The sequence below is a fragment of the Artibeus jamaicensis genome, unplaced genomic scaffold (genome assembly GCF_021234435.1).
Source record: "Artibeus jamaicensis isolate MK-2021 breed Jamaican fruit bat unplaced genomic scaffold, CSHL_Jam_final scaffold_1964, whole genome shotgun sequence".
Lineage (NCBI taxonomy): Eukaryota > Metazoa > Chordata > Mammalia > Chiroptera > Phyllostomidae > Artibeus > Artibeus jamaicensis.
Window position 1 is genome coordinate 69,309,832 of NW_026522030.1, and position 24,325 is coordinate 69,334,156.

General features: G+C 44.5%; 1 protein-coding gene across 5 annotated transcripts in view; it reads left to right on the plus strand.

Moving 5' to 3' along the window:
• Nucleotides 1–3,535: 3,535 nt before the first annotated feature.
• The window catches only part of SLC35D2 (solute carrier family 35 member D2), a 60,139-nt gene continuing 39,349 nt past the window's right edge, over nucleotides 3,536–24,325 (plus strand). For 2 of the 5 annotated variants that reach the window (XM_053656319.1, XM_053656323.1), the window contains exons 1-3: nucleotides 3,536–3,758; nucleotides 18,161–18,194; nucleotides 20,849–20,935. In XM_053656319.1, the coding sequence (XP_053512294.1) occupies nucleotides 3,613–3,758; nucleotides 18,161–18,194; nucleotides 20,849–20,935 (267 nt within the window). In that variant the 5' untranslated portion in view covers nucleotides 3,536–3,612. Of the gene's footprint in view, nucleotides 3,759–15,781; nucleotides 15,873–18,160; nucleotides 18,195–20,848; nucleotides 20,936–24,325 lie in introns of all 5 variants that reach the window. The other 3 variants (XM_053656321.1, XM_053656322.1, XM_053656320.1) reach the window with 3 other exon arrangements.

Below are 24,325 nucleotides of genomic sequence, written 5' to 3' on the forward strand. Positions count from 1 at the left end.
TGGTGATCGAACTGCAATGCTGTTGGTGTAGGGGACCATGATGCAACCAACTGACCCACCTGGCCAGGGCCCAGTCATCTTTTAAGCATAATTGGAACCGTAGTATGAGTTGCTTTATCTTACTTTAAAATAATGGCCTTTTATATCATAGGTATTCATTTAACTTTTTCATCCAGTTCATTATTACAGTGTTAAAAATGCACTGGTATAGATAAGTATTGCAAACCTATCGCATTAGGGTAATCAGGAATGGGATTTATTTATATTCAGGATATATGGGATCTGGTATCATCTTTAGAAACCACCAGAGCCTGTTTACCTTTTATCTGTGCAATTTTTCATTCATTTTTTTAGTATATATTTAGTCTTGTACTTGAAAGGATGAGGTTCAGCTTGGGGTTTTGCAAAAGAATTTCACAAGCAGCTCTTTAGTTGTGAGTTGTGATTTTAACAGAGATCTGAACAGTGGCTTACGGTCTTCGAGTGTGGGTGCACAGATGCACCCACATAGATGCAAATTAAATGCAAAGTGATTAAGGATGTCATTCAAAATGACTACTGTTTGGCAATCAAAATGTACTTGAAGACTCACTGGAAACTTGATCTTTTTCAGGAAATTAATATGATTTCAAGTTCAAATTTTTTTATTCAACTTGCCTTTGAACTTATTTTCTGTTTTAAAAAGGTCTTATGTGTGTTTTTTTCTTTTTTTTAATTTTATTTATGTGTGTTTTCTTTTATGCAACATGGACTCTTTGTGTTTTTTAGTGCTAGTTACTTGCCAAAAGTTATGCTTTAGTTATCAGTGTTGAAAATGTTTTTGGTTGTTCAGTGCCTACAGTAGAAAATTATATGGCATGGGTATAATTAGTACAAAGCCGAGGTTTCAGATTTTTAAAGTTAATAATTTAGAATGAAAATATGGGACATTTGAAAAATTTCTAGAGCAGTGGACTGTGGTCAGCACAGGCAGTTCTGGGACTGTAACAGGGCGCAGCCAGGAGGGGGGCCCCAGGAAAGGATTTGGAATGGGGTCCAGAGCTCAGGGTGTCCAGGAAATATTATGATGTCCTCACCCCCCCCCCCCCAGGTGTCAGTTGGGGGAAAGGGCAAATGGAGCAGGGCCATTGAGAGCTGTTTTTTTGCACAGCAACAGTTTTACCGCTAACCTCTGGAATGGTCATTTAACATAGCTATAACCTTTAATTGGTTTCATAGATAATGTTAAATAGCTGTGGCCAAGTTTTGAGCCAGGGAGAAGGGAGTGGCTTGGGACTCAGTATGAAACTAGGGGCTGCACCCCTGAGGGAGAAGGCCTGTGTGAGAGCTTGGAAAAGACTGGCTCTAGGACATGAGGCAATAACTGCCCAGGTGAAAGGGAAAAACCACACAGCTTTGCTAGAATGGAGATCCCTGCAGCCAGGTAAAGAAGAAAGCCACATGCTTTTGGTGGAGTGCGAACCCCTGCAGCTTTGGTAGAAGAGGCCCACGTGGCTTTGGGATGCTTCCTTTGGCCACATGGTCTGGAAAGCAGAAGAGACTTTGACCGGAACTTGGTACAAAGAACTCTTGCCAGTGGACCATGAGAAGGTACCACATGATTGGATGAACTAGAGATCCTGCCTGCAAGGTGACACAGCTGACGGTGCCAGCGGCCTGAAAAACAGACGTGTGCTCTTTTCCTGATTTACGGTACCCGGAGTTGGGACAGTGGGAGAAGGGAGCGCTGTGTGGGTGTGTTATACCCAGCTAGGAAAATTACAGCTAGGGCATTACCCAACCCTAAATCTGCAGTTCCTGGAACAGGGTAATGAACAAACATCAGGGAACAATTGGGTTTAAAATTCTAGCCAAATAAGGTAACTAACCCGGGGCCACCAGAAAGTTGCGCCAGCAGCAGCACCCACCAATCAGGGACCCTCGCCGTTTTTAAATAAGCCAATAGCTAACCGCCACCTCTGCTTCTGTATGCCTTTGCTTGCTTGCTAGAAAATATAAATACCCAGTAGTCTGTAAGCCAGGTGCGATTTCCATTTTGTAGCTCTGAGTAGCTACGTGACTCCGGTCACAGTTGGGGAAGTTTGCCCCTGCGCAGGAAAATCTTTGGCCATTAAATTTTTTATCAATTCGGTTCCGGACTCCGAGAGTGTGTATTTACCCGCCGATCGTCTACAACAGGTGTAGGTGTACAACCTAAAGGACTTTGATATTTTAGTGGAGACATTAGGCCTGAATAGCATTAAATAAACATTTTGTTTCCTTTTCACAAATCTCTGGCATTGAGAGATGTCTTTCCAACTGGTGGCGGACAGAAGAGCCCAGTAGATATTAGTATTTTGTCCTTGGGAGGGACCCCTGTTGTTCTGTAGCAGTTTTTGGCATCCCTAGGTGGGCCAAGTATTGACCCCCCCACCTGGACCTCTTGATCGGTAACAGGACGATCTTCGGTTAATGCCAGTTAACAGACACTTGCTTAGTTGCCATACCGCTGGATAGGAAGTGGACCCTCAGGTAAGGAGAGAACCTGCCAGAAAGCACCCAGAGGTGAGAAAAGCCTTGAGACTTTGCACCTACCTTACCGAGCCATTCCACTGTAGGTACTAATGTAACAAATGAAAACATGCACACCAACGTTTATGGAAGCATTTTTTATACTAGCCCTAAATTGGAAACCACATACCCTTTAACTGGTGAATGAGTAAACAAATTGTGGTACTATTCAACAACAACAAAAAAATAACAAAAAACGGACGAGTGGCAAAAATATAAAGGAAGTGGCAAAAATATAAAGGAAGTGGCAAAAATACAAAGGAGGTGGAGTCCTGACTTGGGGGTGTGGCTCGGTTGGGCGCTGGTTCCTCCCCATTGGGCCTTGACCTGCAGAGAGAAAGGTTGCTGGTTCCTCTGAGTTGTGGTGCGTGTGAGAGTCAATCGGGGATCAATGTTTCTCACATCCATGTTTCCCTCTCTCTAAAAAAAAAAAAGCCTTACAAGAGGACATACTCATGAACTTCCAGAAAAGGCAAATCTAACCTATTGCAATAGAATCAGAATAACTCCTGATAAACTTGGGTGGGGCAAAAGGGGCCTTTTTGGAGGTGATGGAAATGTTTTAATTTGGGTGGTTGCATGGGTGTATGTGTCAAAACCATTACACTGTGGACTCATGAAATCTGCAGTTCATTCTATGCAACATTCTATGTAAATTATATGTTTAAAAAAGTGGGGAAAAAGCAAAATCAACCCTAAAATTGCTCCCCAAGAGCAGTCTGGAAGGAGGTAGGTAGGGCATTTGAACTCTTCCAAACCCATTTTTGATCTCCCTTTAGACTGGAGGTGCTCCGACGCGCGGTATTTCTGAGGCCGGACTCCCGCAGCCGCGTTTCCTTCCCCGCCCGCAGCGTTGGGCAGCCCAGTAGCGCCAGGCGGCGCTGGGTTCGCACCGGGGCCCTTCCTGTTTGGGCTGCGCCCAGTCCGGCCATGGGGGGGAGGGGCGGGCGAGGACGGAACTGGGGCGGGGCGGCCTGAGGGCAGCCTGGCGCGCCACTGGGAGGGTGCTGGTGGCCGGCGGCCGGTGGCGAGTGGCGGGCGGCCGGTGGTGGGCGGCGGGCCATGGCTCACCAGGCAGACGGCGCGGGCGCGGACCCCACCTCCGGCCGGCTGCCCTCCGGGGTGGTCCAGCTGCTGTCGGCGCTCTTCTACGGGACCTGCTCCTTTCTCATCGTGCTGGTCAACAAGGCGCTGCTGACAACCTACGGGTGAGGCGGGCGCCTGCAGTCCGGGCGGGGTCCGGGAGGGGCGCTCAGCTGCTCCGGCGGCTGCGACCTGACCCAGCACCTTCCCGGCGCTTGTGCTCCACTCGGAGCCGCGCCGGCCAGCTGGCAGGGACTGGCGGGACTCGTGAGGTCCCCGCGTGGGGGGGGGGCGCGGTGCGGAGAGCGGGGTGGGGTGGCGTGGGGGATGCCCTGCCCTCGGTGTGCTAAGGCCGGGTCAGCAGGTGGGCGGGGCGCAGCGCTGGGAGTCCTAGCACCAAAGTGGGTGGCTGTGTGCTCGCCACCTAGAGCGCGCGTTCCACCGGGCCGGGAGCAGCGTTGTAAACACCCAACCACAAACCAACAAAAGTCATTTTACCCGCAGCGACCACGGACACACCTCAACACTACTTACCTGCAGGACTCTCAGTACTTTGGAATGCACCCATGAGCTGAAACAAGTGAACGTTCCTTTATGTGAAGTTAGATGTTCAGTAATCAGATCAGTCCTTAAGGATAAGTTTATTCGTATTGTGTAATTATTCATTCTTAAGTTACCAGCATGTTCATAGAGACTGGGCAAAGCAATGGGAAGTTCCCATGATGTAGTTTTTTGGATGACTGTATAGTAAAGCAGCAAATTTATGGTTTCCTTGAACCTATTTGTAAGGACTAAAAAATGTGTTTAATTCTATTATCACAGTAGCAGTATTGAAAGAGCTGTGAATTTAGACCCAGCTTCACCGTTTAATCGCTGTGCCTCCTGAGCCAGTCCCAGGGTCAGCAGTTTTCTCAGATGTAGTTAAAGGCCTGAATTGCCCCCCAGAGCTTTGCAGGAGCTGTCATAAGTGAGGGCTCTTTGTAAACTATACTTGCTACAAGACTGTAAAATCAGCATTTTATGAAGAGCACAGAGATGTCAGAGTGTCTTCATTCAGCCTTCTTATTTGATACTTGAGAAAGCAGAGACGCACACAAGCTTGGCTGGTTATTCCGACAACACACTGTGTGTCAAACCCATGGCAGACACCGGGGAAGCAGGTGGGAACTGTTGTTCACAAAGCCTGTGCCCTAGAGACCCCTGGTCAATGGTGAGGACAGAAAATAGACAGACGGGTTCATGAATAAGCGAGGTGTTCATGAGGTGACTTCAGGTATGAAACGAGAGTGCCTGGGATGGACTGGTTGGTGCTACCGCATTCCCAACAGAAGGGAAAGTGTTGAAGGGGGGCGTGAGCTGGGCCAGCTGGAGGACCAGAGGGCACTGGATGGAACTGAGTGAGCAAGTGCGAGAGGGGAGGAGAGATGTCAGGGAGGTCAGCGGGGGAGGCAGGATCGGATTCTTCACTCAGTAATACTTCTTAAGAACCTATTATGTGCCCGGCACTCTTGTAGGCACTGGGATACAGAAGTGAATAAAGCTGACCAAAATCATGTGTCATGAGCATACATCTATCATTCTGGAACTTACATGGAGCTTTCTAGGGAGTTAAATAAACTGCTAGAATCTATATTATGGCAGATGCAGTTGTGCAGTCAAGAGAAAATATAGGCAGGAAAAGGAGTAAGGTAGGGATACTGGTGTGTATGACATTTTTCATGTCCGTACCGGGCCTGGGAAAGAATTTCATCTTAGTGTGGTCAGTGTCACCATGGAGGTGACATTTGAGCTAAGACATAAGTGAGGTGAGGGAGATGGGGGAACAACATTCCAGGGGTGGGAGAGTAAGTAAATAGTTTGGATGGGAATGGTACTAGGTGAGTCCCAGGTGGTGAACTGGTAGATTGTGTAGGGCCTTTGTGGCCATCAGAAGGAGCAGAGGAACACCACTGTGGACGGGAGAGCCGGGTTCTTCTTGCTGATGCATGAAAGGAATTACAGATCAGCAAGTCTACTAGCATGTAGTCAGCTTATTAGTGACCCATTCCCATGGAAGAGAATGGAACTAGGTAGAGTGGGGGTGAAAGGCAAAGTTTCAGGGCAAAGCAGGGCAGCAAAAGTAAGAGCAGCTGAAGACCAACCAGGGTGGCAAGTCCCCGGGCAGCCTGAGGCCGGGTGGCCAGAGAGCAGAGAGCACCGAGAAACAGGGAGCGAGAGAGAAACACACACAAACACACACACACACACACACACACACACACACACACGTTTGTTCTGAGGACTTACAGAGTTGGTGGGTCAGGAGAAAAAAGTTACTATTGATTAACGGGTAAATGCGGTGCCAGCTTTCCTGGGGGAATGTGACCACCCAAACTCAGGTATGTGTGGGGGGCTGTTAGCCTGAATCCTTATTTTGCTCCAGACTCCATTTGCTCATCTTGTAAAACAAATACGTGACAGTGTTACCGAATAAGAGGGTCCGAGGGGGGGGTCAATACTTGGCCCACTGAGGGATGCCAAAAACTGCTTACAGAACAGGGGCCCCTCCCAAAGACAGAATTCTAATATCTACTGGGCTCCTCTGTCCGCTGCCAATTGGAAAGACATCTCTCAATGCCAGAGATTTGTGAAAAGGAAACAAAATGTTTATTTAATGCTATTCAGGCCTAATGCCTCCACTAAAATATCATAGTCCTTTAGGTTGTGCACCTACACACACACACAGCTCTCCTCCCACTGTCCCAACTCCGGGTACCATAAATAAAGAAAAGAGCACACGTCTGTGTTGCAGGCCGCTGGCACCGTCAGCTGTGTCACCGTGCAGGCAGGATCTCTCTCTAGTTAATCCAAAGTACTGTGGTACCCTCTCACGGTCCACTGGCAAGAGTTCTTTGTACCCAGTTCCAGTCAAAGTCTCTCCTGCTTTCCAGGCCACACTGCCAAAGGGGGCACCCCAAAGCCGCGTGGGCCTCTTCTACCAAAGCTGTAGGGGTTTGCATTCCACCAAAAGCATGTGGCTTTCTTCTTCACCTGGCTGCAGGGATCTCTATTCTGGCAAAGTTGCGTGGTTTTCCCTTTCACCTGGGAAAGAGGGGGTCCACACCCTTCCAAAACCACGTGGCTCCCTCTTTCACCTCACCAAGAGGGGGGTCCTCACTCTGCTGAAACTGCATGGCTCTCCCCTACATGACTGCAGGGGTCCTCACTCTGCCCCAAACCGCGTGGCTCTCCCTTCAATGGCTGCCACGTCTGGGTTACTCCCTTCTCCTGGCCAAGAGGGGACCCTTACTTTGCTGAAATCGCGTGGCTCTCTCTTTCATCTAGCTGCAGGGGTCCCCATTCTGGCAAAGCCTAGTGGTACTCTTCACTCTCCTGAAAACTGCCTTGCTCCCCCTTCTACCTGGTCAAAACTTGGCCACAGCTATTTAACATATCTATGAAACCAGTTAAAGGTTATAGATATGTTAAGTAATCATTCCAGACGTTAGCTGCAAAACAGCTCTCAATGGCCCTGCTCCATTTTTCCCTTCCCCCAACTGACACCTGGGGGGTGGGGTGAGGACAACTTAATATTTCTCTCCAATATTTCTATACACTTTGAATTCTGGACACCATTCCAAATCTTCCCCCCCCCCCCCCCCGCCCCTTAGCTGCACCCTGTATCAACAGGAGGCAGTTAACTAAAATTGGGGCACTTTCTGAAGTTATTTATGGGCTCTTTCTGTAAACATCAGGGACTCCCTCATAAAACAGTGACCAGAGGTAGACAGTTAACCAGAGTTATTTTATGGGCCCCTTCTTTGGGCACTGGGGACCCTCTCCCACATTTCAGGCCTTGGGATGAAAGCACAGTTTCAAGGCCTCCTTTTCCAGATAGTGGAAATGCTACAAAGAATTTCAAGGACTTCCCTTCTTTCTTGCTAACATAGTGGAACACCTGGCAATATTATCAGACCAGGCTCAGGACTGCTGAGTTAGTGCATGAGCCATGTCTTGCTAGTGAGTGAGACATGTCTCCTTCCTCCTCTTTGCCTCCGTTTCTGTTTATTTGACCTGAGTGGTAAAATGTGTTGCCTGGCAACAAGGATGCTAGACACTGGTCAGTAACAGCAGCGCAGCGTCGGAGTTCTTCCTGTGCTGTCTTCTGCTTCACCGTGATCTAAATCACTCTGGTTGCTGCGTTGAGAGCAGATAGTGGCGGACCAGGATGGAAGCAGGGAGACCATCAGAACAAACAAATCATTTTAATTTTAATCTAAGTGCAATAGGAAATTCCTTGGAAGGTTTTACAATGGGAATGACATGCCATAATTTGTGCAACTAAAAAGATGTCTTTGGCTGGCGGGTGGGTAGAGAAGTGATGATGGACTCAGGGAGAAGAGCTAGGAAGCAGTTGTGGTACTCTAGATTCTAAGAGATAGCTTTGATTGGGGTGGGGTTAGCAGTGGATATAGAGGGAAGCAGTAGATTTGGGATTTTTTTTGGTGGTTCTATGGCTGTTTACATTGTTTACAAGGTCTCTACCAGTGTGTGGCAGCTTGATTGCTGGTGTCCATGGGAAACGCCAACTCTGCTTTAAAGAAATTAGAATGACCATATGCCTAAATCTGGATCATTTAACACATACAATGGAAGCTAATGAAAGAAAAAGAAAACTTGAGCACCTATGATAAAAAACAAGAAAATGCTAGTAACCGGCTTGTTTGGGAGTGGTTGGAAGTTGTGTCAAAACTGTGCTCAGCCCCCACGTTTTGAACTTGAGTGAGCAGGTGTACTCTCTGGCCATGGTAGTTAGTGCCTCCCAGACACATGTTCCCTTCTTGGAAGCAGGGAGCTGTAAACATTGGTTAGTGCTTTGAAAATGAAGGGTCGTGTCCAACCAAGAAGAGTATTATATGAGACATTTCTTGCTGTAGCCTTTCCATCTTTAAAATTTTGAGGTCCATGGTTAAAGGAGAAAATCAAGCTTTTGTCTTAGCAAGAGAAAACGCTATAACCCTTATAAGTAAATAGTTCACATTTCTGTAATGTAGTATGTCATACAATTGGAGAACCCAGTTCAAATAACATTGTTCATTTTCTCTTCTCAAAATGCTTTAGGAGCAGTTTTGAAGGAAGGAGGGTTGGTGTGATTTGGTTACAAGAATAAACTGTAGAAATCGGACCCAAGCATTACTTGTTTGAGGATAATGTTGCGTTGCAGGTTGGAAGGACCTTAATAATTGCCTCATTCACAGGGTCATGGGAATGTAACACAGTGGATGTTTTTCCTTGTCATTTTGAGCAGATTGTTTGTAGTTGGGGTACAGGACTGATGGGTGGTCTTAGTTACTTGTGCTAGTTATTTTATTTGGTTTTTTTAAAATATATTTTCTTGATTATGCCATTACAGTTCTGTTTCCCCCCTTCATTCCCCTCCACCTTGCACACCCCCCCCCCACCATTCCCCCCTTTAGTTTATGACCACATGTCTCAAGTTCTTTAGATTTCATATTTCCCATACTATTCTTGCCCTCCCACTATCTATTTTCTACCTACCGTCTATGCTACTTATTTTCTGTACCTTCTCCCCCCTTCTCCTTCTCCCACTCCCCTGTTGCTAACCCTCCATGTGATCTTCATTTCTATGGTTTGCTCCTGATCTAGCTGTCCTCTTAGTTTGCTTTTGTTTTAGGTGTGGTTCTTAATAACTGCGAGTTTGTTGTCCTTTCACTGTTCATGTTTTTTATCTTCTTTTTCTTAGATAAGTCCCTTTAACACTTCATATAATAAGGGCTTGGTGATGATGAACTCCTTGAATTTGATCTTATTTGAGAAGCACTTTATCTGCCCTTCCATTCTAAATGAAAGCTTTGCTGGATAGAGCAATCTTGGTTGTAGGTCTTTGGATTTCATGACTTGGAATACTTCTTTCCAGTCCCTTCTTGCCTGTAAGGTCCCTTTTGAGAAATCAGCTGACAGTCTGATGGGAACTCCTTTGTAGGTGACTGTCCCCTTATCTCTTGCTGCTTGTAGGATTCTCTCCTTCATTTTAGTCTTGGCTAATGTAATTATGATGTGCCTTGGTGTGTTCCTTCTTGGGTCCAACTTCTTTGGGACTCTCTGAGCTTCCTGGATTTCCTGGAAGTCTATTTCCTTTGCTAGATTGGGGAAGTTCTCCTTTATTATTTGTTCAAATAAGTTTTCCACTGGTGGCTGTTCCTCTTCCTCCTCTGGTACCCCAATAATTTGGATGTTGGAATGTTTAAAGACATCCTGAAGGGTCCTAAGCCTCTCATTCTTTTTTTGAATTCTTGTTTCTTCATCTTTTTCCGTTTGGTCATTTTTTTTCCCTCTTTCTGGTCCACTCCTTTGATTTGAGTCCCAGTTCCCTTTCCATTACTATTGGTTTTCTATGCATTTCCCTTCATTTCAATTAGTTTAGCCTTCATTTGTTCCTCTAATTTGTGACTATAATCAACCAGTTCTGTGAGCATCCTGATCACCGGTGTTTTGAACTGTGCATCTGAAAGTTTGGCTATTTCTTCATCGCTTAGATTTATCAGCTCTGGGGCTCTGAGTTGTTCTCGAGCCATGTTTTGATCTGTTCGTGCCTGTTACGTATGAGGAGGTGTTCACCAGGGCGGGGCCACCCAGGTCGCTGGTTTGTGACGCTGTATGTGGGGGCGGGGTCAGAGGGGGACAATGGCGGTTCCCTCTGCCACTTTCTGCCACTGGGGCCTGCACGGTCTGTCTCACCGCTTCGGTCCTTCACCGGTTTATCTGCGCTTGACTGTGTGACTTTGGTCAGCCCTCAGTGAGTCCACTGCCTTGTGCCCTCAGTGGGTCTGCCCACTTCTCCACACCTGGGATCCGCCCACAGCTGCTGGCACACCTGGGTTGTGCACCCAGGTCGGTGGATCTTTCCTGCCTGACCCTGCTCTGCTGCTGGCTCTGCCCCTCTAACTGGTTTGGCTGAAGGGTTCGTTGTTGTCAGACTTCCATGTAGTTCAATTTTCTGTGCTTTGGCTGCGTTTTTGTTGCTAAAACTCGGTTGTGTGAGAAGGGGCAGTGCTTCCACCTATGCCTCCCTCTTGGCAGAAGTCTTTTATTTGGTTTTAGTTCAACATGATGCACTACAAAACTGCTCCTAAAGCATTTTGAGAAGAGACAATGAACAATGTTATTTGAATGGGCAGTTTCTATGAGCAGAACCATAGAAATGAAGATCACATGGAGGCTTAGCAACAGGGAAGTGGGAGAAGGAGAAGGGGGGAGAAGGTACAGAAAATAAGTAGCATAGACGGTAGGTAGAAGATAGATGGGGAGAGCAAGAATAGTATGGGAAATATAGAATCTAAGGAACTTGAGACACGTGGTCATAAACTAAAGGGGGGAATGGTGGGGGCGGGGTGTGCAGGGTGGAGGGGAATGAAGGGGGGAAACAGAACTGTAATGGCATAATTAATAAATCTGCTCTGGTTGGACAGAGAGGTCAGTGAAGTACTTGCACTATCAGATGTCCTGGGGAGAGAGGGAAAAGCAAGCTATTCTGATTCATGATGGTTGGGTAGGCAGTCAGTTGTTGTTCAGTTGCCATTTTAATGCTCTTCCTTATCATGTGCAAGAATTTACAAATGATGCTTAAAAGATATAGAACTTAATTATATTCAGTTCACAAGTATTTGCTGTGTGTCTACCTTTTTCTGCATTCCAGAGCTTTGGGATCATTTAACAATGGTTCCCAAATCTGCCTGGGTCATGTGAATCACTTGGAAAGGTTTTTATAAAAGCTATTGAATCAGAATCTGGGAATCTATGTTAAAAAAAATGAAGCCAATTCTTAATTTCTCAAAACTTTGATGAAGATGTGCTGTAACAGGGTGCAGCCAGGGGTCCCCTCAAAAGGAATTTCTAATGGGTTCTAGAACCCAGGGTGTCCAGGAAATATTAAAAATATGGGATGTCCTCACCCCCACAAGGTTGAAGGGATGGGACACATGGAGCAGGGCCATTGAGAGCTATTTTGCATAGCAGCAGTTTTGCAGCTAACCTCTGGCATGGTCATTTAACATATCTGTAACTTTTCATGGATATGTTAAATAGCTGTGGCCATGCTTTGAGCCAGGGAGATGGGAGCGGCTTTCACTTAGAAGGTCACTGGCAGGCAGCTCCTCCTGGTTACAGTGCCTGTGTGAGAGCTTGGAGTAAAGTTGGGACCATGCTGCTTTGGCGAAAAAGAGAGGGGACCTTGTGGCTTTGGGGCTCCCTTTGCCACGGAGCTTAGGAAGCTGAAAAGCAAGATGTAGCAGCAATGCAGAGCTCTCTCTTTAGCAGTTCGGAAGAAGGCAGGAGAGACGCTGCAGGAAGGAAAGGGGTGAAAGGACTCTTGCTGGTGGGTGTAGATTAAGACCTGGAGATCCTGGTGACACAGCTAATGGTGCTGGGAACCGAGGGAGGCCTGCTAGCCGAGCACAGGTTACTCGGAAGAACTGGGGGCTGCCTGAGCCACAGACATCTATTTCTTTTCCTGAGATATGGTACCTCAGACTGGGCAAAGGGGGGAAGGAAGAACTGTGTGTGTTTATGGATGTTTTAAGGGACTTTGGGATCTTAATGGAGATATTGAGTCATTACTTTTAAGGCTGTATAACTTTTGAATAAGTAATTCCTTTCCTTTTCACCAACCTGTGACATTGAGATGCCCACGTAATTCCCTGGCAGTGGGCAAAGGGAACCTAGTACAGGGGGACCCCAGGAGAATGGGGGGGGGGTCCGCTCGGTAACATTGTGTGACCCCCTTCTCCAGTGGTCCATCAAGGAAAATCATGAGAGACCACATGCGCAGTAGCTTTAAAGTAATACAACCACTTGTGCATGCGTAATAAAAGCCCGCCAAAACTAGCCAGGATGGATTCACCTCATAAGAATACAATCCCTCCAGCCAATGAGGTCAATCTGTATTTAAAGTTGGCCTGCTCCCATGTTCTCTGGTATAAACTATGTGTGCTCTGTTCAATTCTTTGTCCTGATCACCAAGAACCTGGTTCCCTGGGCCCCCTGTGACAGTGCATCTCCCAAAGATGCTGCTCCCTTTTTCACCCAAGGCAGTGCTGGATTCTGATCTCACCTTGGGTGTGGCTAGGGGCCAGGGCAGCAGGCAGTCTGGTGGCTTCCACTGCTCATGCTCCTTGCAAACTCCGGCCTCACAGTGCCTATTTCAAGTTCTTTGCATTGGCTCCAAAGCTCCTGCAACTCATTTAGCGAAGAGACCTGATCTTCTCAACTGGGACTGGCATCAGCCATCAGAGCTTCAGCATATCTGTGCTGAGTCACGGGAGCTGGTCTCACCCCACTTGCTGTCGTCACTCCTGCCTCCGCAGGGATGGCGGCCACCTCGGGCCCTGAGCAGCCCTGCCCTCCAGGTTCAGCCCTCCCACAGAGAGCAGCGCTGGCAGCCAGCCCAGTGCTCCCTTCTGGCTCCTACCTTGGCTGTCACTCTTCTAGTGCAGCCTTCTTCTCTCAACTGCCTTTGTCCTTCAGTGCTTGAGCAGCTGTGACTGTCCCGGCAGAGAAACCATTCTGGGCTGGCTGGTTTGACTTTAAATTGTCAGTCACAAACCTCACACAGCTCTCCTTGTCCTGGAAATGACTCTTTCAGGCTTTGCTCTGTGACGTGAAACCACCCACATCCCCATCCTCCACTCTCCTTCCGTGATACTTCTCTGAGCAAATAGAAACCATCACAGGAGGCCCATCCCTGTCGTTCCTGCTAACTCTGAAGGGGCGTTTTGTTGTCCTGTGGAAGGGCCGCCTCCCCACTTCTAGCCTGCATTTGAAGACTTAGTTAAGGTGGAGATTGCAAGTAGCGTATGTGTAGGAAATTACTTCTAACTGATTTGAATGGAGGAAAGAGAAAGTTCAACAAAAAGAATTGTTGACTTTCAGGTATATATATTTCTTCACTTGTAGTGTAGAGTTAATATGTCTTAAAAGACCCCATTAAGATTAAGAGGTCACGAAAAACATTCAGTTGAAGTCATTATGTTTATTTCAGAAACACATTTCAATTTTGATAGTAGGTATGACCTCCGTGCTGTGAAAGATGAGGACACTTGCATACTTCTTCCCCTCTCCCCTTCCCTCCATAACTTCTTTTATAATTTAGCATCCTGTTCTGTAATTTTAACCCCACAGTTGTCTCCATTCCAGAGTTTATTGTTTTGATTTGACTCCTAATTGGCGGATTCCATTGTCAGGTAATCTGTTTTTTCATGAAGAGTTCATGGCTACTGTATTAATCATGGTGAGCATTCTTAACAGATTTTTCTGTAATAAGTGTGCTTTTAGATCTGAAAATTCAGCTTATTTTCTTCATGTCATGGAAATGAATCTGTCTTTTTAAATCATTTTCTCTTTTCACTGAGTTCTTCACACCTGACTCAACAATTAGCCCTGCATGGGGTGTTTGTCTATCTTCCATATATATTTATCTTTGAATAGATACTTCCAAGTCTTTTTCTTCTGCATTTACCCTACTTCCAGGGATGGCGATTCAGTTTTCAGCAGTGGCCATTTAGTTTCGTGTGGTTTCTAAGTTACTGGTGTGGCGGGTGTGTTGTTTTGGTCCCAGGTCGTTTCCGTGGACCTGCACGCCCCCTTCGTCTGACTGTTTTGCCCTCTTAGCCTATTGGCCTCATCTTCTTACTAATGAGAAGCAATTATGATGAGGTCCTTCTTTCCGCATATTATATTTTCTTTTAGGCTGGGCTCTTTGTCTGCCTTCTGTAAGTTTTTTTTAAAAGATTTTATTTATTCATTTTTTTAGAGAGAGGTGAAGAGAAGGAGAATGAGAGGGAGAGGATCATCGGTGTGTGGTTGCCTCTTGTGCGCCCTGTACCAGGGACCTGGCCTGCAACCCAGGCATGTGCCCTGACTGGGAATCGAACTGGTGACCCCTTGGTTTGCAGCCTGCGCTCAATCCACTGAGCTGCACCAGCCAGGGCTTCTATAAGTTTGTTGTTGTACTGTTTCTTTATATGGTTGGCGTGCTGCCACGGACCCCGACTCGTGGGATCCACGGCATTGTAGCCGAGACGAGACAAATTCACATGGACTGTGCGTCCAGTGGAGGAAGAGGGATGGGCAGCTTCTCTCTCAAGAGGAGAAAAAGCCTTGGCCTTTGTCTTGAGGGGCTTTTGTTGTTTTTCTGGGCACACTACATGATGGTCCTCATTTACTGTGCACAGGTTCACTTTAGGTGGTTACCTTTTACAGAAAACAAAGGAGAGGATGCCGCTAATCACATCACAGATGAAGGATATTTGCAAATGCAAGAAGTGGTTGAACTGGTTACACTCGTCCTTGGAAGGTTTAGCATGGATTCAGGGAAGTTACTTTAAAGATACCAGTAAATGTTTTCTGCCTAGATTCAGGGTGAGGATGGTTTAGCAAAAAGCAAGTCTCAAAGTGGCTTAGGTACAACGCAGGCCTGATTCCCCACGGGAGAACCTATCCATGGGCGTGGGTCCTGTGCATCTCCCAGTGGGAGTTGGGCCCAGGCCATGCAGAATGGTCTCCGATATCCTATTATTTTGTTTGATGTCCCAAATTGTATTCTCCAGGAAGCAGACTCTGAGATTTGGGGAAGTATTTGAGGAGCACTCTTGGGATTCATTTCTGTGGTGGCAGGGTGGGAAGCAGGCTTGGGCAGAGGGAGAGATTGGGCCGTGCTGTGCTGTGCTCACAGCAAAGCCTGATCCCAGAGTCTCTTGAGAGAGTTGTTCTGAGTTGGGGCCAGAGGCCCTAGCTAGCTAGCTTTTCTGCCCCTGCATAGACCAGCGTTTGCAAAGCAGGTTGCCCTCAGAGAGGGAGTATGCTATTGGCAAGGCAGGTTTCTTTACCTGAGGATGCTCTCGGGCACCCGGGGAATGAGTGCTTCAGTCCAGAAGGGGGTATCTGGGTGACACAACCCAGCATCCATCTGCTAGAGTTCATTTTATTCTCACAATGGTACTGTTTATTCTGTTTTCTCTATTAAGATAGGCTGAGTTTTCATTTTTTTCTTGCCTGTCTGAAATGGGTTATGTCTCCACAGGACAAGCAGATCAAGGGCTGAGGTGTTTTGTTTTGTTTTGTTTTTAATTTAAATCCCTCCCTCTTTTTTTAGTAGCCTGAGAGAATGACTGGGAGCCAGGAGAAGCTCGGGCAGTGAGTGAGCCCAGCGAAGTGGTGAGCTACCTTCTTAAGGATGGTGTCAGGTAGGGGTCAGGATTTGTCCAGACTGCCCAGTGCCATTTGTGGAAATGGCATCTCTCTTCCCCATTGCTCTGCACTGTCACTTTTGTCACAAATCAGGTATACGTATATATGTGTATCTGTCCCCATCTCTGGTCTCTTCCATTGCCCTATTGCCCAAATACCACACTATCTCATTTATTGTAAGCTTACAATGATGCTGACATCGGTAGAGTAATTTCTCTGGCTTCACTGTTCTTAAAGATTATCTTGGGTAATTTTGTTCTTTGCCTTCATTCAGTTTTAGGATCAGCTTGTCAGTTTCCACAAAATACCTGCTGATATTTTTCCAGAGATTGCATAGATTATATAGCTCTGTTTGAGTATAATGGACAATATTAGGTTTCCAATCCATAAATTTTATTTAGGGCTCTTTTGATTTTTTAAATATTGACTTATAGTGTTCTTTGTAGATGTGTTTCTTGGAAATCTCTTACTGGATTTGTACCTGGTTATGTTATTAAAAACAAAATGAAACAAACAATAAGTGAATCACTATGTAGCCATTACCCAGTTTCAACCACTTTGTTACATTTATAGCTCTCTGTTACTTAATCCCACCATTTTCCCCCAGATTATTTTGAAGCAAATTTAAAATATATCATTACAGGCATTTCACTATGTAATGCTAAAAGATAAGAAGGACTCCTTAGTTTTTTTTAAAAATAAACATGACCCAGCCCTGGCTGGTGTGGCTCAGTGGATTGAGCACCAGCCTGTGATGAACCAAAGGGTTGTGGGTTTGATTCCCAGTCAGGGCACATGCCTGGGTTGTGGGCCAGGTCCCCAGTAGGGGGCCCGTGAGAGGCAACCACACATTGATGTTTCTCTTTCTTTCCCCTCTGGTCTCCTCTCTCTGAAAATATATAAATAAATAAAATCTTTTAAAAAATAAACATGACCCAGAGTGACAAGGTGATGTCTCCTGAGCAGCATGGCATCCCTGAAGCCATGTGACCTAACTCCATCCCATTCCCCCCACTATGGATGGCAGAGAGTAACTGGGACACCAGGACAGTGCTGCGAAATAAGGGACCCTGGCTGCGCAGGCCCAGTCCAAGCAGGCCATCTTAGCTCACACGTGAGATGTGGAGAATTCCGAGAAGTGGGCTGCTGGCCAGAACAAGCAGCATTCAGTCACCAAGAACACGGCCGAACTGGACTGGGCAAGCGCTGGAGGTGGGCAGAGTGATCCAGCAGGATCGGACTGGCAGAGCACGGGACTGGCGCAGAAGACCTGGCACCAGAAATTAACAAAAATTCCAGGGTCATTGCAGACTACAAGAGTGGACAGTCCAGTCCTAATCAGGTTCTGGGCAAAATTGAGAGCCATCAGCCCCAAGCTCTGGGAGGACATCGAGATGCCAATGAGAAGGGGCCAAGGGCAAAATGAGTACGAAGCCTTGAAATCAGTGCGTTCCAGCTGGTCTGGCCTGCCTGGCTACCCTAGACCACTGGTGCCATTGTGGGTCTCTTCATGTGGCCGAGTATGACACTGGGTGTCAACTCTGCCTGCCAACCCCCTCCACCCAAACCTGCTTTCAAACAAAACTTTGCACACTGTTTGCTTCTGCTGATTGTTTTTCCTCCCTACCCCCATCCTCAGATTAGGGTGCAAAACACCATCATCCTCTCCCACAGTGTCTGCCCACTTTTGGGTGTGGCTCCTGGGGGAGCTGTGTTTGAACTCACTGAGAGGGGGAGGGAGGCAGAGAGGAGCTGCCTCTGGTCCAGGGCGTTTGCTGCCCTTCAAACAAAAAACAGAACAAAGCACTACCCAATATCATTTTATACCGAAAAATGTAAAAACAGTTCCTTTTACCATAAAATGTCCAGTTAGTGTTTGTTGGTTTTTGGTGCTAGTGTAAACATCTTTAATTTTTTTCCCCTTATGTCTTTCTGGTATGTAGATATTTTTATATGTTTGTCTTGTATCCAGTATTTTGCTAAAGTTATTCATTCTAATAATTTATCCCCAGATTATTTTGGCTTCCTATATATACAGTCATGTTTGTTGATATGACAGTCCACCACCAAGGACAATAAAATTTCCCAGGTTTAGCAACCATCCATTTAAAAAGTGAAAGAAATAAACAGATGAAAAATGAACAAATTTGATGTTAAGATTTCATCATCTCAGATGAAAAAAATTTCAAGACTTTTTAGTAACTGTGTCACTATGTATTATATTATAGACTGTTCGGATTTTTAGGAGTTGCTAAAATTATTTATTATTGTATGTATTTTGTAGTTTCCCGTCACCAATTGTTCTTGGAGTTGGTCAGGTAAGTGAAAAAAAAATTAAACTCTTAATTAGTTAGTACACATAAAATTTTAAGTGCTTTTGTTTAAGATTGTGGTTTACCAACTTATTGATGTAGTCTTGGTACTCTTGATGAAACTGTGAAATAAGACATTTTATAATTGAGGAAGAGCGTGTACTTGTAGGGGAAACAAGTGCTTGGTTTAATTTCCTTAATGGAATTTAATTACACTAAACTAAGGGGCCAGAAGACTGAAAGCCTCCATGGTCGGTGGGTAACAGAGGAATGGGTTGGGGGCCAGGGTGGGGTCCAAGAACATAGTTGCTCCTTTGAGGTGTGCACTTGTGACTCCGCTTCAGCCACTGCAGGAGAGGGAGAGGGTGGGGGAGATGAGGCAGGGCCCACTAGGCCCTTATTATCAGGACTCCAGAGGTTTTTTAAGATAAGCAGGGAATTTGAAATTTTTACATTAGATTTCCCAATTTGGGTTTGTTTTTTTTTGATAAGCAGGTTTATTTGTAAATTTAGTCAACGTATATAATTGACCTAGAAACGTCAATAGAAGGATAAATTTTAAAAAAACACTTGGAAGGCCACTTCTATGAAGTGATTTTCCCGGGACCGCACCAGAGGTAACCTAACTGGACACCATCTTAACCCGCAGAGGATCAGTGAGCTGGAGCCGCGTGCCCCACCCCCACCCCCACAGCAAGTTTACACCGAGGGTTAGAACAAACTCCGCGAGGAAAGAACTCGGGTGTCGTTTCCAGGTAGAGGGAGAAAAACTCAGCCTAGTTATGAAGCCAACCACAACACAAAAAAGCTGAACTAATTCAGGATGTTCGGAACAGATGATGCTGGAGTGAATAGCTTGTATTATATTCTAGAGCCCTTGTAAATAAAATCTCTGTGATAGTCTGCATTATCAGCTAGAAGGTTAGTTAACATGTGGTAGAATGAGGACTTAAGCAAGGTATTAATTTGCAAAGCGTTTTCCTGCTATGAAGCAAGTGCAGGTTAGAGGAGAAAACCAGCTGGACCCCAAGTTATACACCCCTTAGCGACAAGACTCCTCACATGTGAATGTAAAACATTTAATTTAAAAATATTGACACTACAATATATAAAATAGATTTCCCAATTTGTAAATGCTGGCAATGGATTCCAGTTTTTATAAAACTGTCTGTGGGCCAGACAGAAAACGTTTGATTCCTGTGGTTTGTGGTTTTTGTTCTCAGGTATAAAGTTGAGGTCGGAAAAACTTTTGGACTAATCTGTTTGGCTGTTTTCCATTAATGTGAATTTGTGGCTTGTTTATTCTTTTGGTTATATGCTGGTGACCTCTGGTTGACAAGTGGTAACAGGTATTAGATTTTTTTACTGTTTGCTTTAATTTATAGGGGAAAAATTAAAATTATGAAAATCATATCTTAACAAGATGTCTAATTGTGAATCTGGAAAAAGCTGTCATTTATATGCTTATACAGTCTGGCTAAATGTTTTGCTAATATGGTATTTTTTGCAACATCATGTTAGGGAGAAAAAATAACAAGGAAACTATATTTCCCTAAGGTAAAAAAATGTTACTTTTATGTCTTAATGTGAAAATATGTGGAAAAAAGGATTTTAAAAGGTCAGTGAATATATGATAATATGCCCTTTGTACTCCCTGAGGCAAAGAAAATCACTGGCTGTACTCAGTAAAGGTAAACTCTTTTCGATTTGTAATTTGTTGGTGGAAGGAGCCAGAAGACCTAATTTTAAAAGTCTGAATTACAGAATATTTTAAATAAGTGTTAGTATATTTCTCTAAGAATTATAAAGTAAGTTTAAATATAAACCATAATTATAATTCAGCATGGGTTGGTTTAGTTGTATAAATCTATTATGGGTATTAAGTTTATAAACTCATTAGGATTAAAGTTTAGGATTATAATCATATTGACGGAGTGTTAAATTTTTGCATCGTAATATGGAGAAGATTGAGAAAGTCCTAAAATTTGCATAGGAAGATGATATTAAAATTTATATTTGATAATAATAATCTGGAGTATTACTAATATACCACATATGCTCCAGGATGGTAGGATTTGAATGAGACATTTTTGCAAATACTGGAGACATTGGAGAAAATATAAATCCCCTTTAAAATGTATTTTTCTCTTAGTTTGCCTTCTGCGTTATAGAAATACTGGACTTTACCAAAAAGTGTGTTTGTGTGTGGAGTGTGTCCTTCTCCAACCCCCACACTCACTTTTTGGGAGAAGGCGACCACATACTTAGTGCATGGAGAGTGATGTCCAGGGTCGCGGGTCCTCACTGACTGTGGTCACTCTGGTCAGTTTTGGGGACACTGTTCCTGTTTCCCCTTTGTCACCATTCCTTAGGCCCCTTGAGATGAGGGGTGTGTGTGAGTCTATTTGATATGATACTTTTTTGCCTGTAGATCTGCTGAAATTCATACAGTGGCAAGGAAATCAGTTTTTTTTTTTAATTAAAAAAATTTTTTTAAGGAAATCAGTTTTAATGTTATAAAAATAGTTAATTTTTCTTGGAACCTAGAAAATGATTTTTTGGAATATATTTCTTTTTGATGAATCTGTTTTCTTCTGATGTCTTTGTACCTCCAACAGTCCACATATTTTGCTGAAGTTTCTTTTCCCGCTTTTCTTTAGATGGCAGCCACCATAATGATACTGTATGTGTCCAAGCTAAATAAAATAATCCACTTCCCTGACTTTGACAGGAAAATTCCTATAAAGGTATGTGATAAACAGTACATATGGCTATAATGGAAGATGTAAAAATACTACAGAATTTACAGATTGATCATACAGTGCAGGTCCATTTTTGTATACACTGATTCCTGCTTGCATTGGGTAGAAACATTACAAAGTTAAAAATTGTAAGTATGATCTGTACATAGGGGAAGAGGCATGGTATGTGAATATATAGTTGAATAAGTAATCATTACCTAGGTCATAAAGGGGGATCACAAAATCCTCCTCACCCAACTCTTTGTAATAATAATTTCCTTGCTTTTCCATAATTTTTTAAAAGATTTTATTTATTTATCTTTAGAGGGGAAGAGAAGGAGAGAGGAAGAGAAATATCAATGTATGGTTGCCTCTCGCATTCCCTGCTGGGAACTGGCCTGCAACCCAGGCATGTGCCCTGACTGGGAATCGAACCTTGATCCTTTGGTTTGCATGCACACACTCAATCCACTGAGCTACACCAGCCAGGGCAATTTTTTCCATAATTTTTCTAAATTTTTACGAATCCCTGAATTATGCAGTTTAGTTTTGCTTATTTTTGAACATTATGTAAATGGAATTAAACTCTGTGTATTCTTTTGTATCTTGCTACTTTCACTTAATATTATAACGGTAAGATTCATCCATGTTGTATGTAGGTGTATTCTTTTATTATCTGCTTTACTATGTAAGGTAATTTTGGTTTCTAGTTTGGCAGCTAGAACAATTAAAAGCACTGTTTTGAACATACTTACAGTTGGATCTTAGCCAGCATTCCCATAATAAAATACCACCAAGTAGGTGCCCTCGATAGCAAAAATTTCTTTTTTTTAAAAGATTTTATTTTTATTTTTTAAATATATTTTATTGATTATGCCATTACAGTTCTTATTTCTCCCCCTTCATTCCCCTCCACCCTGCACACCTCTTCCCCACCATCCTTCCCCCTTTAGTTTATGTTCATGTGTCACAAGTTCTTTAGATTCTGTATTTCCCATACTATTCTTGCCCTCCTCCCTGTCTATTTTCTACCTACCATCTATGCTACTTATTCTCTGTACCTTCTCCCCCCCTTCTCCTCCTCCCACTCCCCTGTTGCTAATCCTCCATGTGATCTTCATTTCTATGGTTCTGCTCCTGATCTAGCTGTCCCCTTAGTTTGCTTTTGTTTTAGGTGTGGTTGTTGATAACTGTGAGTTTGCTGTTCTTTCACTGTTCATCTTTTCTATCTTCTTTTTCTTAGGTGAGTCCCTTTAACATTTTATATAATAAGGGCTTGGTGCTGATGAACTCCTTGAACTTGACCTTATCTGAGAAGCACTTTATCTGCCCTTCCATTCTAAATGAAAGCTTTGCTGGATAGAGCAATCTTGGATGTAGGTCCTTGTCTTTCATGACTTGGAATATTTCTTTCCAGTCTCTTCTTGCCTGTAAGGTCCCTTTTGAGAAATCAGCTGACAGTCTGATGGGAACTCCTTTGTAGGTGACTGTCCCCTTATATCTCTTGCTGCTTCTAGGATTCTCTCCTTCATTTTAGTCTTGGGTAATGTAATGATGATGTGCCTTGGTGTGTTCCTTCTTGGGTCCAACTTCTTTGGGACTCTCTGAGCTTCCTGGATTTCCTGGAAGTATTGCCTTTTCCAGATTGGGGAAGTTCTCCTTTATTATTTGTTCAAATAAGTTTTCCACTTGTGGCTCTTCCTCTTCCCCTTCTGGTACCCCTATAATTCGGAAGTTAGAGCATTTAAAGATGTTGTGGAGGTTCCTAAGCCTCTCCTAATTTTTTTGAATTTTTGTTTTTTCATTCTTTTCTGATTGGATGTTTCTTTCTTCCTTCTGGTTCACTCAATTGATTTTAATCCCAGTTTCTTTCCCATCACTATTGGTTTCCTGTGCATTTTCCTTCATCTGAGTTAGTTTAGCCTTCATTTGTTCCTCCAATTTGTGACTAAAATCAACCAGCTCTGTGAGCATCCTGATCACCATTGTTTTGAACTGTGCATCTGATAGGTTGGCAATTTCTTGGTCACTTAGAATTATTGGCTCTGGGGCTTTGAGCTGTTCTTGAGTCATAATGTTTTGGTCTGTTCGCACCTGTTACATATGAGGGGCGGAGCCTTAGGTATTCACCAGGGCAGGGCGACCCAGGTCGCTGGTTTGTGACGCTGTATGTGGGGTCGGGCTCAGAGAGGGGTAATGGCGGTTCCCTCTGCTGCTTCCTGCAAGCTGCTGGGGCCTGCATGGTCTGTCTCACTGCTTGCTCCTTCGCTTGGTTTATCTGTGCGCAAATGTGTGACCAAGGTCAGCCAGCTGCCCGTGCTGTTACTGGGTCCACCCGTTGCCACCCCATGCCTGGGATCTGCCACCAACGGCCGCCTGCACGCCTGGGTTGGTCTGGCCAATTTTTCCTTCCCGACCCTGCTCCGCTAGTTGCTGGCTCCGCCCCTCTTACCGGTCTGGCTGAAGGGTTCCTTGTTGTCGGACTTCTGTACAGTTCAATTTTCTGTGTTTTGGTTGCGTTTTTGTTACTAAAACTTTGTTGTCTTTAAACTTGGTTGTGCAAGGGGGGACAGTGTTTCTTACCTATGCCTCCATCTTGGCCGGAAGTCCAGAAATTTCTTTTCTCACAGTTCTGGAGGCAGGAAGTTGAAGGTCAAGGTGTGAGCAGAGTTAGTTTCTGGTGAGAGTTCTGTCCCTGGCTGGTAGATAGCTGCCATCTTGCTGTGTCCTCACATGGCCTTTGCTCTGTGTACCTTTACTCCTGGTGTCTTCCTTTTATAAGGACACTGGGTTTTTTGGAGTAGGGGTGCACATAACCTCCCCATTTACCTCATTTAACCCCAATTTCCTTAATTACCTTTTTTTAATGTCCTATCTTCAAATACAATCATCTGGGAATTAGAGATTCAGAATGTGAAGTTCGAGGGCACACAATTTAGTCTAAAACAGCACATGTGCATCAGTTTCTCTGGGAGGTGTATACAGACATGGAGCTGCTGACTCCCAGCGTACTCCTGTGTGTGTCTTCAGCTTGAGTAGGTACTGTCAAATTATTCTCCAAAGTGGTTGTGCCAGTTCACTCATGACACAAGTACACTCCTGTTGCTCCTTATTCTTGCCTATTGTTGATATGTCCATCATTTTAAATTGTGCTAATCTGGTAGGTGTGTAATAATATCTTCTTAGCTTTTATTTGCATTTCTCTATTTATTAGTTTATTTATTTCTCTAGTTACTTATTTTTAATCCTCACCTGAGGATATTTTTTTATTGATTTGAGAAAGAGAGGAAGGGAGAAAGAGAGAGAAACACAGATGTGGAAGAGAAACATATCAGTTGCCACCTGCATGCACCCTGACTAGGAATCAAACCAATAACCTAGGTATGTGCTCTGGCG